Source organism: Anarrhichthys ocellatus, unplaced genomic scaffold, assembly GCF_004355925.1.
Source record: "Anarrhichthys ocellatus isolate YVR2014 unplaced genomic scaffold, GSC_Weel_1.0 scaffold4, whole genome shotgun sequence".
Lineage (NCBI taxonomy): Eukaryota > Metazoa > Chordata > Actinopteri > Perciformes > Anarhichadidae > Anarrhichthys > Anarrhichthys ocellatus.
This window is the reverse complement of record NW_022280034.1, coordinates 11,308,592-11,325,716: the sequence shown is the minus strand read 5'-3', so window position 1 is coordinate 11,325,716 and position 17,125 is coordinate 11,308,592. Positions and strand designations below refer to the sequence as shown.

Below are 17,125 nucleotides of genomic sequence, written 5' to 3'. Positions count from 1 at the left end.
GTCATAGTATAGTATGTCAAAAACAGTCATAGTATAGTGTGTCGAAAAGTTATACTTTTACATCTGTATTACATTGTCGAAAAAAACAATGTAATACAGAGGCAATTTAAAATGTGACAAAAATATAAAAATGTCATAGTGTAGCATTTTATAAAAATGTACGTAAACATGTAATGTCAAATGATGTAGATATATCATATTATAATAAAAAATGATCAAGGTCATAACTTAAAAATAAAGTAATGTCTTTATTTTGTCAGAGTTGTCCTGAAGTCAAATATATCAATCATTGTCAGGAATTATGGAGCTATATTTCTTTCAATGGAAGAAATTTTTGTTTTCAATTTCAAAGGGACACAGGCAACATGTTTTATACTTCTTGTGAATATATTCCAGTTACTCTTTTCCAAATATGTATTTTGTATAAACTCTTACCAACACATTATTTTGAAAACTGGTGATTGTGATCACCAGTTGTGGATGTGACAGAGTTACTATTAACTCTGAATAAAGAGGGAAGGGCTGAAACAGATTCTGTTTTGTTTTAGTGTTGTTGTTCTACTGTGCAGTTTCTATGTAATAAAATTGTTTTGACCAACCTTTGCAGTTCAATTGCTACCATCATCATTGTGTATTTTCCATAGTATCTTGTTTGAACACAGAATCAATATTTAATGTTTTTTATTGTAGAAATGCAGATTCAACAACAAAAGCAATTAAATCAAATATTCAAAAATGCCATCAATGACTTTAAAACATTAATTTAAAACATTTCTTCTTTAATAAACATTCAAATATTTAAAATAAATTACAAAAATGTAATGTTCTTTCGCATAGGCAAAAATATAATTTGACTCAAAGTGTATACAACAAATATACAAGACTAGATAAGGAGGCAGACCAAAAAGAAAAGCTAATTTGATCTGTTGTACAATACAGCACAAAAACACTGATGTTTATGATGAAGTTGGTATAGGTACTAGCTACTGCTAGCTGTCATTGACGACTAGTCCTTTTGCTTGAGCTCCATCGTGGATAAGGACTTTTCAGGCTTTTTTGACCTCCTGTACTTATAGGCCAATATGATGGTGGCCACCAAGAGGACCACACCAAGGACCAACAGGACCCACTGGCCAGCTATGGCAGCTGCGTCGTCCACATTCATACCCAGGAAGTCCACTTTACTAGCCTTAGCATTACCTGCAGGACAAAAATAAGAAGTTAGTTTTGACTGTTCTTCACTCAAACTCACTCATTCACATTTAACGTATTTAACAAGCTGCAGTTCTCCACAAGGAGGTACTATTCAGTCATTTTCAGACCAGTTATACATAGACCTACTTGTGGCATCTAATGGGCAGAAAAGTAAGAGGAAGAGCAGTTCCAGGTTAAATGCAGGAATCCTGTAGTTAAATTCAATAGCTTTTAAAAGATTAAAAATAAGTAAAAATAAAAAAACATCATGGTATAGAATGTCAAACAAATGTCTTGAAAAAGTCATCGTATGTTATATCATTATAAAATGTCATACAAAATGACAAGGTGTGTCATAAAAAAGGCATAAAAATAGCATGTCAAATGCTGTGAAAGTATAATAGTATATACAATAGTATGTCAAAAAAAATTAAAAAGTCATAGTATAGTATGCTATTGAAAAGTCTGTCATAAAGAAGTCAGGAAAAGTCATAGTATAGTATGCCATTATTATTTAAAATAGTATGTCATATAAGATGTCATAGTAGAATATGTCATGTAGAGTATGTAATCGAAAGTATCTTAGTATAGTAGGCCATAAAAAGTCAAAGTATAATATAAGTAAAAAAAAAAAAAAAAAAAAAAAGAAATGTTGCAGTGTGTCAAAAAATGAATGCCATAAAAAAATGTATCATACATCAAAAATGTCCATATATAGTATGCCAGTGGTGGGCCGTCAGGGCCTGCAAAGCCTTCTCTGCTGGCCTAAATATAATCACAAAGCTATATCTATTTTAGAATTTTTCTTAAATACACTACATGTATTATAATTTATAAAAATATTTTTCCCATTATCTTATTTTCTCATTGCACAGCTACTATCTTCCTCAGTTGCTCTGCTTCCAGTGCAGCTTGTTTTAAGTAGAGCTTTCATCCAATCAGATTTCACCTCTGAGTCTCTAGGTAAGAAGAGAGACCCAGGCCTGCAGACTCACAAGTGCATCCCTTTGCAGTTTAAGTGACTGGGGACGATATTGTTGATTGTCATAGTGTTCAACCAATCAGATCTTTAGTTTGACATGTTGGGCGTATTCTTTGACGTGCCAGAGCCTGCTAGCCGGCCTACGAATAAATCCGTCTGTAACAAGAATTATGGCGTCGTGTATTTTCTGGAGGGAGTGATAGGAGAGTTACTACTCTGTTAATTTGTCTATCGTGTCGTTTTCATGATATGGGTAATATTGTTCCCTCTGATATGAATAATATTTGCACCATAAAAAGATGTTGTAAAAAAATGTCACACTATACTATACTTCTGGACTAATACATCTACATTTGCAGCTTTAAAACCTAAAACCTGAAAAAAGAGCAGCTAAACACAGGAAAAGTACGCTGTAATACGACTCGCAAAAGTAGAAAAATGACAAAGATGTTACTCTTCCTAGATGGCGCTCATCAAAATGTTGATATCCTTAAACTGCTGAGGCTACTTTGTATTGATGACTCAGTTGTTGATAGTGTTACAAATAACCTTCAAAAGACATCTGTCTCCAATGCTGTTCGGTCTCCGAATTTCTGTGTTGATATCAATGCCACATACTAGTAATCAAAAAGGTGAAAGGAAAGTTAACGTACTCCCCTGTGAAACAGCGTAACCTAAGGAAACAGTCATTTCATTTGACCTACTTTATATTCTTTTCACACATTCATTTTTGTATCAAAATTCTTTATTTCTCTTGATCTGCGTAACAGCGGTGTTCTCTTTTTCCCCACTATCTATTCATAGCCCCCCCTTTTACTCTGTTACTAAGAATCTAATCAATCTAATATGTACACATCCTTTCAGTAGGATCTCATCAGTAAGACAAGAGGAGCAGGAGATTGATTTCACTGTAAGCCGCAGCAGAGGAGAAAAACAAAATGAATCCCTCCGAGCAAAAACATTGTGCTTTATTTTCTTGGATGGAGTAAAAAAGCCATTTGGCTTGGTGATTGGAAAACATACTGAACACAAAGCGAATAGGCTTGCCTGCATGCGTGTGCTTTTGTTCATGTTTCTGAAGATGTATGAAAGTATGTTAATGCAAGAATGTGTTGCACGCACTTGAAGGTTTCCAGTCGTACTCGGGCCACCCTCGAACATCATTGTTCCGGTTGTTTTCTACCTCCAGCCATTCAATGAGAGGTTTGAAATACTGTATGAGAGGCTGGGCACTCATTTTGGGCTGGCCGGTGATCATGGTCATAGCCTCGGGCCAGGGCTTACTGAAGCCAAGCTTCATCACGTCACTGCCAACGACAACACAGAGAGGGTCAGTGTGGAGGTCGGAGGGGAAAAGGATCAGTAGCAAGAGTGTGTTCTAGAGATAATTCCACACGTGGTGCAAAGCATCATTTCACCAGCTGCCTGCACTGACAAATACTCTCGAGAACAAAGAACACATTATGTGAATTGTTTGTCATTTATATGTACATACATACAGTATATGAAAAACATTTTCTAATGATGAAAAGAGCTAAGATTTGAATTCATTTATAATCATTTTTCATGTGGCAAATGTATCTTGGGATATGATAGATAAACGTTGATTTTTATGGATGTGGTAAGTGGGTACTAACCCGAGTAGCTTCCCGGCTTCTTCAGACTTGTAGATATCACAGGTATGTAGAGGCCCAACATGTTTGGCAGCATCACACAGAGCCTTTTGGAACTGAAACTGGATGATGAAGCTAACGAAGTACCTGATTGAAGATCATTAGACATGACATTGCTTTAATGCCAGGAAGACACACAAAACAACCTGTCTCTGTCATGTCAACCCCTCATAATTGGGGATTGATTTTCTTTTCAGCCATGCGAGTAGCTGTGCTTATCTTATCTTTCCGTAGTTCATTAGAGTGTGTTGAAGCTGTTATCAATCTATTGTGCTCAATTATCAGGTGCCCTGTTTGTTTTGGCAAACAGAGAAACATTACCTCACGTATGGCACGTTAGCAGGGATGTGGAACTTTGCACCTGGGTCGAAGTCATCCTCAGTACGGGTTACAGGTGGACACAGACCCTGGTACTTCATTCTGCAACACAATAAAGGTTAATCTAGTTTTTATTCAAGTATATCATTTACAAATGTATTCATTTAGAACACAAACAATGCTTACTGATTAACTTTCCTTTATCAATACAATACATTTTCTAGATGATAAACATTGCACTTTGTAATTGTAAAAATGCTGGTAAACTTTACCTGAGGTTCCACCATTCTTTATTGTACTCAGTCGATGGGATGCGCCCGTCAAATACCTTCCATCTCCACTGATCCATCAGGTAACCAAAAGGTAGGAATGCGATCTTGTCAAGCGCCATGCTCATCAGGAAGTTGATATCACTCTCTAGAGGAGGCGACGGAAACACCAAAACCATGAGCTGTGTTATAACATCACATGCTTTTACAGAACTATACAAAACTCATGGTCACTCACCATGGTTGTTCTCAACTTTGTCCAGGAGGCCGATGCTCTGCAGATGTTTGGGCGTGGACACCGACAGGGCTAACACATCGCCAATGGCCTCGTGGAAGCCGGGGTTGGCTCCATCACGGAAGGACACGGGCTGGTCTTTGTACTGCAGGAAGTACTGGATGTGGCCCATCTCATGGTGCACCGTGATCAGGTCATCCATAGTCACAACAGTGCACTGTTTGATCCTGGTGACACAAACAAGGCCATCAATTTCATATCTTATTGGTTTCCATGCACTTAATGGCTGCAAAAGGAAGTGTATTTATTTAACAGAGACCGTGCACAGCTTCTTAACTGTAACAGCTGTAGCTAGGTTTTGGATAACGCACACAGACTTTTCTTTTGATGACATAAAAAGAAAATCTGAAAAAGGTTCTGAAAAAAAGAAAGAACCTGAAGTCTTTTCGGTTATAGAAGTCCCAAGCAGAGGCGTGGCACACCACCTGGCGTCCGTCAGACGGCTTCTCCAGCATGGATTTGTTCCAGAACTCTTGTGGCATTGGCAACAGACCCAGAGAGGTGAAAAATTTTTCTGATTCCTGGAACATTCTGACGGCGTTCCAGCCCTGTACAGGAAAAGAAGAGTGAATATGTGGATGCAAGCGTGAGTAAATATAAACAGTTTTTCAGGCAATGAGAGATTTGTGAAGTGCAGTGTAAACATATAGCACTTCTAAAAGTATCGGCGGTAACATACCCTTGAACATATTTATACAGTATATCCATTAATAATGTACACTTCATGTCAGTTATGGATGTCTGCTGCTGTTATTCAGCTCAATTAAAAGTCTCTGTATTTATCCTCATGCTGCTTAAAACCTCCACTTTGGACTGCATCAGAGTCTTATTTCACTGAAACAAACTGATCCTTGACCTCTGAAGTGGTGGAAGAGTGCACATGCGTGCGTGTGTGTGCGTCTGTGTGTTCTTTGGGTGTGTCCTTGTGTATTCATGTGTGCAGGCTTGCTGTGATCGTTATGCAACAGCTGGCTCATAGGTTTACTCACCTGTGAAACCATAGCAGGAGTGGCGTCAACCTGCGTGGCATGCGGGTAAGGCATGGCCAAATCCATTATGCCAGACCACGTCTGTGCCCACATGTTGCCTGAAAGGACAGAAGACAGCTTTCCTATATTTTTTTCCAAGTTATGGGGCAAGTCATCCTCTACTCTGCCGGTAATAAACCAAGTAGGATTCGTGGCGGTGAGCCAGTCCAATTCCTCACTGCGAGGAACTGTCACACACAATCTCACGCTTGACGCCTCTGAAAGCAAATTGAATCGCGTCTAAATCCAAATGCATCTACAGCCAACGAGAATATCAATGGGATACGCTTCCACACAAAAGGAGAGTTTAGGCTAGAGGAATCCTTTAAATTCCAAAGGGAAATACTGTGGTTTTGACCTGCAACCTTAGCCTCAACTCCTGAAAGCCTGATATGATCAATGGAAAGTTTCATGTAGCCCTGAATATTGTACTTAAATACAGTGTACCTTTAAGGAAACTAGTTCCAAAACTTCCCTATTGTTACCTACCCAGCAAATGAGCAGGAATGGGTCCCTTCAGGTTGATATGCTCGGAACCATACTTTTTGTACAGAGCCCTGCGGACATAGGCATGCACATTCTGATAGAGTGGTTCCAGCTCCTTCCACAGAGCCTCCAGGTCTTCCTCGAAGGTAGGGGTTTCATACAGGGAGCGCCAGAAAGCCCCATTGTCAGAGTGACCTACAGACAGCACCAGGGATACAAATATTATAAACATTACATTAGTTTTATGCAAACTATAAAAGTAAAACTGCAAAATATCCTAAATGATGAGTTTAACAATAAAAGGGGAACTTCGTGTTGTTTATGTAGGAAAACGAATTAATTCAATCAAACAGTAAACAATAGAAAGACTTAGATGAGAGGATTATACCGCTTTATTGTCTGTATAGTTGAAAGGAAGCCAATTAGCTACACTTAGCACAAAGACTGGAAACAGCTCGCTCTGGCCAATGGTAGCTAAATCTGCTCTCGGGGGTTATGTGCCAGACTATATTTAGGCTGGGACTATGTTGCAGGCAAACAGCAGAGACTCCAGGAAGGTACTGGTCCTGACCAAGAAGCAATGTTTTTTGTACTGATTAAATAAACAAGATATAAAGATGCTGGTAGGTGGAGTTTGAACAGCCCTCACTCTGAAAAAAGAAATTCTATAACCGAATCTCAAGGTGGATGTAAAATTACTCTTTCAGGTCATACCATTGAGTTTGGCAGCTGTGTTGGCCAGTTCAACATATCTCTTGAAATCCTGGCGAAGCACTTTGCCAGCAGCATCTCTCCATCCTTTCCAAGCAAACAACAGCTCGTCATAATCCCTGGACTCTGCCATGATCTTCTGGAGATCTGAAACACAGCGCATTCTTTCACAACTTCAAATACAGAATACTGTACAATGCAGCAGAGTATTGATGTCATTTCAGAGGTTTCTTGTGAAATAATGAAGGGCAAGGTAATATTTATTGCACCCATTACATTATTTCAAAGTAGCTAAATGTTATTCCATGCACCAGTAACTACTAATCAATAACCAATTTGATCTGGTAAGTATTAAGAAGTTACTGCATGGTTTGCCCTTATGCTACATTATATAGTATAGCATTATTATTTCTATTTCTTTGGAGTCAAACTTTTCATATTAGGATTGGCATATACTTCATAGTCTTACCTGGATCCAGCGGATGGCATGCCCCATTGTCTCTGCACACCTCAGCCACACTGTACTTGGTCTCCATGTTGGATAGGAGAGTGTTGTACTGAAAATGTAAAGGCATCCACCAAGCATTAGATCCCACAGAAAACATTTTTTTAACTACCTGCAAGCTCTGTTCTTTGTATTCTGAGATAGCATCATTACTGCTTATGGCTGCCTAGTCTTTAGTTAGCTAGATAATGTTAGCTCGCTACAGCCGACAGATGTCTCTCAGCATGAGTTTTCTGTCCATTATTGTCAACAAAGAACAACTTTCCCATTCAACTCAACCAATACATGTGCCTCCAGAGCAGCTCTGTCTTTAATAACTATTTGTAAAACTAAAACTGAAGTCTCCACACCTCTTCCAGTTGTGCCGTGGTCAGCGCAGCCCTCTCAATGTCGCTGAGTTTATTGATGATGCGTTTGACCGAGCCGTCCTGGAAGTCTGTGGTGTCGTACTGACGGGCCTTCTGGCCATACTCCAGGGTGTGGGCCGACATCTCCAGGTTCTTCTGAAGCTAGAGAGGAACGATTAAACACTCTTTAAATGTTCCATTTTTAAATTAATTGTCAGTGGAAACAGGTGATTGATTGGATGGATGGATGGGTTAAAAATGCACAGATGGGTAGTTAGGTACATTCCTACATGGGTTGATTAGTAACTCACTGACTCAAAATTAATTATTGTAATAATTATTGATTTAGACATTTTATTGATGCCCTGAATAATGCAAAAAATCAACATAAGTTGCAACACTTCATATGTTATTGATGATAGATGATGCTTGAACAATGTTAGAGTGATCTGAGTCAGTCGGTCTGTCAGAGGCAGAGGGGCTCACCATTGCCTGCTTATTGTCTTCGTTGATGTCTGTGTTGTACTTCCAGGAGGCCTCGGTGTAGGAGTTCCACACCACCTCAGCTGTGCTGTTGTAATCTTTCAGAAATGTCTTTGCATCAAGCTCATCTGTGTTCTTGTCTGGGTAAACAAAAAGAGTGATAAGCTAGCTGAACTACTGTAAATAAATCCATGTAATCAAGTTTGAAAAATAGTATCACATTTCAGCTTAATTACAATGTGTGAGTTATGACTATGATGTGGAAATGTCTTCATTTTCTTACATGTTGATTTATTTAGAATAGTTCTTATATGATATTCTGTCCTTCCAGATAATGTGAATGTGTATCATCCTCTGTTAGTCTGCTATACATTTTGATCAGTACTCTTACCAATATCCTCAGGGTAGCCCTCAGGGATGGGTGGGACCCAGTTAAAGTCAGGCCATCCCAATGTCTCATTCACATTTTGCTCTTCCAGCCACTTAACAATGGGGTCAAAGTATTTCATCAGTGATGTGGCATCCATCCTTCTGGTCCCTATAGCCTCCTGGAGCACTTCAGGCCAAGGTTTAGAAGAGCCAGCCTGGAGAATTTTCCTGGACGGGGTAGAGAAAAATCATATAACACCTTCACTGCTTCCCTAAATCCATTGTTCATGCTCTGTATAACAAACAAGCCGATGACATACTTTAAAATGGCCCCGGCTTCTGCGGAGCGATAGATGTCGCATGTGTGTAAGGGACCCGTGTGCTTGGCTGCCGCGCACAGTTTTTCGTGAAGCTGGAACTGCAGGATGAAGCTGACAAAATACCTGAAGGGGAAATTAAATTATATTTACAATACCACAAACAAAAAGTAAAAAAAGACAGAAATCATAATGAGACATGATATTTACCTGCTTTTTGGTAAAATCTGTCATACTTCGATAAACTGACTAGAAAAGTAAAAAAAAAGAAAAAAAAGACCCCTATAGGTTTCGATGATAAGAATGCTGTAAGCATGCGTTTCTTCTACAACACAAAAATGTGTTTTTCTGTTTAAGTGGGTGTTTGACAACCTGTCAGCGCCCACATTGTTAACATAAACCTGCTAGGGTCAGAAGCTTTGCTTTTAGAAGCTTCCTGCTATTGTAAGGCTATTGTATCGTTAAAAACCACACTCAAGTGCCAGTAATTTGAGTCCACATTACAGCAAACAATACCTTAATTCCCCAATCACCAGCTATTCTTGCATGTTCATTCACTTTCCATATTTCCCTGGTTCCCCCATAGTGTTGAGCAGGCACGTACACAAATACACTCACACGCTCATCATGATTGTGCACTAAACAGGCTCTATTTTATAGTTTTTAAATCTTTAAGTCTGTATGAGTTCAGCTAATCAGACAGCTAGAAAAACACTAAATACACGTCCTGAAAATATCCATAGCCCAAGCTGATTGTGTGTATCTCTTGTGTGTAAACTATTACATAGTGGGGTGGCTGGAACAGGAGGATACCTGATGTATGGCGTGTTTCCAGGGATGTGGTATTTGGCCCCAGGATCAAAGTGCTCCTCTGTACGTCTGGTGGGTGGGCAGATGCCTTGATATTTTGTCCTTGAAAATGACATAAGAGATAGATGTAACTAAGAAATTTGTTCTGGAAAGTTAGGCCTTTATTAAAATGATCTTGTTACTAAGGAGCAGCTCTATAATTATTCTGTTGCAGCTTGGAGTTGCTCAGTCTCACCAGGTGTAAAGTGTATATGGAATATCAGCCATAAACTGACATTACATTAATGCAGCTATAACCATTTTTTCATGATTTAATAATGACTTACTATTGACGTGACAATATGAAAGACATTGCTGATGAACTTACAGAGAATTGTCACATGAATCTGCTTTATAGTGTGTTGGAGGCTAATTGTTTGCCAATAAAATGGCACCGAATGTCAGTGTATCTGGCCGCAGAGTAGTGGCTGGGGATTGGCGATGCACTCAGCTGAGTTATCACTAGTGGCCTCTATCAGCCAGGGGGCGGTTAAGAGTAGTGAGTGAAGAGTCAGCACGCAGTCAATGGCATTAGAAAACAGGCAATAGAAGGTGTTTTGAAAAAGTGTGAGTCACTGCAGCCACACTCACTCACAGACACGCATGAGCCATCAAATGATTTTCCTGGTAGAGATAAAGAAAGTGGACTTTCATTCATCAGATGGACACAAACCTGACTCTGAATGAATGATAATGATGGTTGTTTGTTTACTCATCCAGAAGTGTATGCATAATTGTTTGCCAACAGGTTCACCATATCAACTTAAAAGGTGATGATCTGTCAATAACTTGTTTCTGCATCTCATCGTTAGCATAGCTTAGCATAAAGACTAGATCAGTAAAAAACAGCTACTAGCAAGAGCTTCATATTTACTATAAAGACATGAGTGTTGTCTTCTCATCTGATTCTCAGCAAGAAAGTGAATAATCACACTTCCAAAAAATAAAGCCATTCTCTTTACATGGAATATGTTGTAAGTGTATTAAGCCTGTGCATAAAAGTCTACCTGAGGTGCCACCAGTCAGCATTGTACCGCTCTGGTGGTGTGTTTCCATTGAACACACCCCATCTCCACAGGTCGATAAGGTAGCCAAAGGGAAGGAAGGCTATCTTCTCCAGGGCCATCTTTAACAGGTAGTTGGTATCAGTTTCTGGAGAAACACAATGCAGAAACACATTCTTTAAACATTTGCTGATGAATAGAGATATTTAAGAATTCATGTTGGAAATTCATCCACATCTGTTCTATGGGAGGGTATTTCAGTGGCTTGGATTTTAATTGATTCCGTCTCTTTACCAGGGTCAGAGGTCACAGTTTCCAGAAGTTTAATGGTTTGTAGATGTTTGGGTGTGGAAACGGAGAGAGACAAAACATCGCCAATAGCCTCGTGAAAACCAGGGTTGGCTCCGTGACGGTAGCCCACAGGCTGGTCCTTGTACTGCAGGTAATATTGGACGTGCCCCACCTCATGGTGTACGGTAAAGAGCTGCTCCATCGTCACTGTGGTGCACTGCTTGATCCTAGAGAGTGAAATTACTTTGCATTATCAACAAAATGAGCAATGAAGTTCATATTGTAAAGACATAGTGGAGTAATGTCTACCACAGCAAAGAATGAAATCACTCCCCTTCTGTTTGTGTTGTTAGCTGAGCTTCTCCTTGCTTTCTTGACATATACCGGGACAGCCACGTGTGCCTTTTAGTGCATGTTAATGCATGTGAACGAGCCCCACTGTGGCTAGCTCACGGACAGCGCTCTTCACTGCCCTCATAAGTTGTGGCGTCCACCCTCCCACTTCTCCTCAAGTAAACACTGTTAGCTCTTGTCAGCACTGTTTCTGTAGAGCAACTATAATTCACTAAATAGTTCACTCATAACTTCATTAGTTAATTTTACCTGAAGTCTTTGCGGTTGTAAAAGTCCCAGGCAGACGCATGGCATACCACCTCGCGACCATCAGGCTTCACCAGCATGGATTCGTCCCAGAACTCCTCAGGCATCTTCTCTAAATTCAGAGACGTGAAGAACTCCTCGGCCACACGAAACATGTGCGTGGCATTATAGCCCTGTGGAGAGGAAACAAGTCACAATTCAGCTCAATGCTATCTGACGAAACTGTAACTGCCTTAAAGCAAATTTATGAGCTTTATCATTTGAGGCAACTGTCTGCAAGACCAACAGGATGCTTATTTTACACAATCCATACCAGTGGCACAGAATCTTTCCCCCGTACTCACTTGTTTCAACATTTCATCAGTCACATCCAAGTTGGGTTTATCAGGAAATGGGATCATCATACCATAAATATTGTTCCAGGTCTGGGCCCACATATTTCCTGAGGGTGAGGAAGAAAACACACTTTAGCAACAATTCAGACTTGTTATGAGATACTCCGCTCAGGGTCACTGTAGGAAATACCTCATTCACAGTCATGTGATAAGCACCCCAAATGACTTGCCGGGTTTTGTCCGCATCTTAATACAGTAATGTGTGATCACATCTTTTGATGACTTTCCATGCTTTTATTAAATAATGACTCTTCATGTTTGGGAATGTATGACAATTATTGGAGCAGTGACAAAATATGTGGTTAAAGCCCTACACCCGATCCATAAAGATCCACATTTAGTGTTCCTTAAGAAAGACGTATTGGTCCCGTAGCTACTACAAAATAATGCCCTGATAAAAAACAAAAAACATGTTTGCCGTCCTGAAAAATGCATCCATTCTGCACACAAGGCCTTTACGTCGCACACCAATTTGGATGCAACTGTCCAACTTGACAGTAACTCCCTCACTTTAGCATAAATAAATACATTACCCCTGTGACCCAGCACATATTCATGGCTCTTGTCAGCAGATAGCATATGTTAGCAACATAACAATGTTCAGTTGTACCTAGCAGATGGGCAGGGATGGGTCCTTTGAGGTTGATGTACTTGGGACCGTACTGGTTGTAGAGCTTGCGGCGCACAAAGGCATGCAGGTTCTGGTAGAGGGGTTCAATGGTCCTATAGAGATCCTCTATATCATGCTCAAAGGTCATAGACTCATACCAAGAGCGCCAGTCAGCTCCAGTGTCATCAAACCCTAAACAGGACAAAATGGTAATGTCATTTCTACTCCTTTACTCTCCTTATTCTATCGTTATGTCAGTCCCATTCAATTGATTACTTATTTGTAGCGTTATGAGTGCTCTCAATAACAATGACAATGTGAAGAGTGAAGAGTTCTTACCATCAGCTTGAGAAGCATTGTTGCTGAGCTCCACAAACTTGGGGTAGTACTCTCTGAGAGGTACACCTGATTCATTGTGCCAGGCCTCCCACACGTACAGCAGCCTCTTGTAGCTCCTTGAGGTGGCCATTATGTCTGTGAGATCTGCAAAAATTTAAAAAAAAAAAAATTCCAACCTTAAGTCATGAAGAAAATGATGGAAATGTAAAGGGACACTGACCTTATCTGGTGCACAGACAAACATTTATAATTCAAAAGTGAAAGGTGAAATTTCTTTCCCAAAACAATGAAGATGTATCAGCATTTGAATTACTTCATGCTCTCTCAGCAGGAAAAGGCCAGAACAGACGCATTACCGAAGAGATTAGCTTTGAGTTATGACAACTCAATGATATTTTGAACGTGATGCAAAACAACTTTTATCTTTAAAATGCCAGAAATAGGAAATGAAGGGGAAGAGAAGGAAAAAAGTTGAAGAACACAAGGTGGTTGAAATGGTGGAAAAAGTGATTACCGACAGTCTGTTTGTTATTGTAATGACTCCATGTGTTTTGTAAAGGGATGCACCACATCCTTTGAATAACCCTGTTCCACCTTAGTATGTTTCCAAGATTAAGAAACTAGTAATACCACAGTTGTAAATTGGCATCTTTAGGTTTATGAGTAATAGTTTTTAGAAGAAGTAATATTTGTGTTGTACTGTGTGTGTTGGCAAGCTTTTCTCACAATTACTATTGGCAGCTAAAACATCGAGCCATTGTTCACAATTACATGCCAGCAGCTTTAAAAGCCACCGACATGTTTCTATAGCATTTTACACAACACTAATGGGCACATCCATAACACTTCCTTTGGAGACCTCTCTGAAGTACTTTTGCCCATCCTGTTACTTTTCCAAGAGCAGATAAGATCTTAACCACTTACAACTGTTTTTTCTTCTTTCGACTTCCCCTCCTTATTGTTGTGATTTTCATAATCCTCAACATTGTTCGTACCGTGCTTCTTTCAAATAACTCCAAAGCATCTGAATCATATCATTCATGCATTTTAAGCTTTTATTCTATATTTACTTACGTGGTTCCAGGCTCCAGCTTATGTTCGGTGCTGGATGCACCTTGGCCGTTGAATAAATATTGTCCATTTTGCTGAGAATTGTGTTATACTGGAGACAAGAAAAAGAGTTTTGATGTTAGTCAAAGAAGTTCAGCATTAATACAGCGATAAAAAAATAATTGGAAGGACAAATGTCCTATTCTAAACAAACCTCCTCTCTTTCTTTCTGGGGCAGGTTGGCAACTCCCAGTATCTTGATCTTCTTCATCAGATTCCCGTCTGAAGGAGTTAGAGACTCTAGAACCCCATTACTGAAGACCTGCTTGGCCTTCAACCCCCACGCCGAGGAGAAGGCCTGCTCTTCAAGGGATGCATTTACCTAAAGACGATAGCAAGTTAATGATCAGAATATGTTGATTACTCAGACTCAACAATCTAAAACGTAAAGCCGGGCCAAGAAGAGCTAATGAACATGCAGCATCAGTCATTTAGTTTCTTCACTTCTATAAGCATTTTTTATGACCAAGCAAGGGTTATTTTTGTTATTTTCCTTTGTAGTCATAATTTTTGCAACATTGATGTGTCTCAGGAGTAGAAAGTGGGCAGCAATGAGAGCACGTTCGGACAGAAACGACACCTTTGTTGAATGGTGTGGGAGGAACCACCTGCACCTCAGTGTGACCAAGATGGAGGAGGAAATGAAGAGAACTAAGATACATTCACAACTTTGATTATTAACGGATACTAAAGAACAGGGAACATCAAAAATGATTGATTCTACATCTTGAGAAAGCTCAGTTTCTTTGTTTTTGTATCAGTGGGTCATTAGCCATGTCGTCTTTTTTCAATATTGAATGGATTGTCATATTATTGGCGCTTAATGGATGAATCTCATGGATCTCTGTGATCCCCTGACTTGCGATTGGTGTTATTTGATGTAGGCATTAAGTGACCCCCTGACTTTTAATCTCACACCATCATCCGGTCAAAATTTAAATTAGTCCAATACTTTGGTTTACCTATAGCTAACAGATTTGATAGGTTAATGGCCAATAGCTGCTGGCATGGCGGCACACTTTTCTAACTCCTTTACCAGCTGCAACATATCGTCATCTGTGCCTTCATGTGTTCCTTGGCAGCTGTACCAACACATCTCTCCTCTGGGATCAATAGAGTGCTCTGTCTATTGGGAGCAAGGACAGAACAGCATAACAAACATAGCTCAAGGATCATATTTTTGAAAAATGTCTTTGTCATTGCTCAAGTATATGGCCTCACTGAATCTCACAATTTCTTTTCTTTATGGCACTCTGGAAGGCCGTGGACATCGGCGTTTCCATTATGTAATGACGGTGCTGGTAGAATGAAAGGAGTCAAGGCTGCTGTGGAACATTGCATGGATAGTATGTGTGTGTGTCACATTGATTTGCTCCTATTGAAAATGATGAACTACTGCTGTATTGTTACAGCACTATGCTGCACCTGAGAGATTGCGTTTGCCGAAGAAAAATATGTTCCTTACTGTGTTGCAACCTTATACTGTGTGTGCAGGTATTTCCCATTTTCACAAGTGTGACTACACTAGCTCAATTTACAGTGTGATTTCTTAACTTTGAGGCAACCACATCCTGATATAACTGACCAAACAGCAGCTTCATTCCAGTGATGTTTTCATGGAAGCCTTTCTTATCTGTCTTTCTCGCAGCCTTCACTAAAATAACAGGCTGCACGAGGGAAAACTGGTGACAGTGAGTTGAAGTATTAACTCTGACCTTTGTGCTCCTCTTAAGCTCTGTCTTCTACTCAAACGTTTTTTCCACCCTGCCTACACCCATCCATCCACCCAGATAATCATTCTCAACCGCAGAAACACAATAAAGATACTAGAAGGCTGAAATGCCTCTTTTTTTTTTTTGCTGATTTTGTTTCCCTCAAGGTCTTTTTGTTTTACAAGCTGGAATGAGTAATTGGTAAAGAGGTTTATTTAAAACAATACTTCATACTCATTCGCCTGGTTGTGGTCAAAGGATAACTAGACTTGAATGCAGCACTTCTGTAAGAGTTCATTTCCAAAATGAAAACACATGCACTTTGGTTGTTAGCTTTTAGAGGTAAGTATTTAGTTAAAGAGTTATTAGAAGGTATTTGTGCCTGAAATACTGGAATTCTTAGAAAGATGATAATTTTGCTTGGACCACGAAATGCTTCCAACAGGAAATTACAGCATTTCAAAATATAACTCTTCACTTGAAGGTATAGTTCTCAAATCACATAAAAAAAAGCCGGCAGTATGCAATGAAATGAGCCTCAGGTCTGATTGAGATACTTGAAGGCAGCTGGTATTTAATTCTGGGGTTCAAAGGACCTCAGTCATTGATATCCACTCTCATCAGTTTATATTCAGCATGATTAGAAGCTTGTGAACTGATCCTCATTCTGTTTGATCTTCCACACATCTAACATGGGCCTTCTTTGCACCCAGACCAAATCACTCTCACCTCTGAAGCCCAGGAGGAAGTGTGTATGTGTGTGTGTACTTGTTGTAATTTAATATGCCTTTATTAAAATAATTTCTATGTAACGTAATAGATTTACAAGGCAGCGTAAGAGACATGGCAACACCAGAACATCTCTCTCTCAGGCTTAACTGCCGTGCTCTCCCTTTGCTGCCAGTTTAAGATGGAGCTCAGCGCTCTGATCCACTTTGATCCCACCTCAGAACTCTCCGTGCTCTTGCATTGCAACTACAATCCTGCTCATCTTTCACCTTGCATAGCTGACACATTCTAGAGAGCAGAACACATTCTCCAGCCTGACTCTGTTGACATTGGTGTGGTGGGGGCTGCATCTACACCTGTTCAATGTGTGACTAGAGACCAAAGCCTGGATAGCGTACTGAAATCCTGTTGTGACAGCTGTCCAAGCACACTCGGGGGGGGGGGGGGGGGGGGGGGGGGGGGGGGGGGGATGTTGTTTCAAAATAGAGGTTTAAGGGAGGGAAAAGGTG

General features: G+C 39.9%; 1 protein-coding gene across 2 annotated transcripts in view; it reads right to left on the bottom strand.

Moving 5' to 3' along the window:
* Positions 1-783: 783 nt before the first annotated feature.
* The window catches only part of ace (angiotensin I converting enzyme (peptidyl-dipeptidase A) 1), an 18,063-nt gene continuing 1,721 nt past the window's right edge, over positions 784-17,125 (bottom strand). For both annotated transcript variants that reach the window (XM_031842268.1, XM_031842261.1), the window contains 24 exons: positions 14,330-14,497; positions 14,140-14,227; positions 13,066-13,209; positions 12,727-12,918; positions 12,066-12,163; positions 11,725-11,894; positions 11,125-11,348; positions 10,834-10,978; positions 9,791-9,889; positions 8,981-9,103; positions 8,683-8,888; positions 8,295-8,431; positions 7,812-7,970; positions 7,426-7,513; positions 6,960-7,103; positions 6,249-6,440; positions 5,721-5,818; positions 5,107-5,279; positions 4,675-4,898; positions 4,440-4,584; positions 4,171-4,269; positions 3,814-3,936; positions 3,299-3,483; positions 784-1,200 (listed from right to left, as the gene is read on the bottom strand). In XM_031842268.1, coding sequence (XP_031698128.1) covers positions 1,007-1,200; positions 3,299-3,483; positions 3,814-3,936; positions 4,171-4,269; positions 4,440-4,584; positions 4,675-4,898; positions 5,107-5,279; positions 5,721-5,818; positions 6,249-6,440; positions 6,960-7,103; positions 7,426-7,513; positions 7,812-7,970; positions 8,295-8,431; positions 8,683-8,888; positions 8,981-9,103; positions 9,791-9,889; positions 10,834-10,978; positions 11,125-11,348; positions 11,725-11,894; positions 12,066-12,163; positions 12,727-12,918; positions 13,066-13,209; positions 14,140-14,227; positions 14,330-14,497 — 3,618 coding nt within the window. In that variant the 3' untranslated portion in view covers positions 784-1,006. The remainder of the gene's footprint in view (positions 1,201-3,298; positions 3,484-3,813; positions 3,937-4,170; positions 4,270-4,439; positions 4,585-4,674; positions 4,899-5,106; positions 5,280-5,720; positions 5,819-6,248; positions 6,441-6,959; positions 7,104-7,425; positions 7,514-7,811; positions 7,971-8,294; positions 8,432-8,682; positions 8,889-8,980; positions 9,104-9,790; positions 9,890-10,833; positions 10,979-11,124; positions 11,349-11,724; positions 11,895-12,065; positions 12,164-12,726; positions 12,919-13,065; positions 13,210-14,139; positions 14,228-14,329; positions 14,498-17,125) is intronic.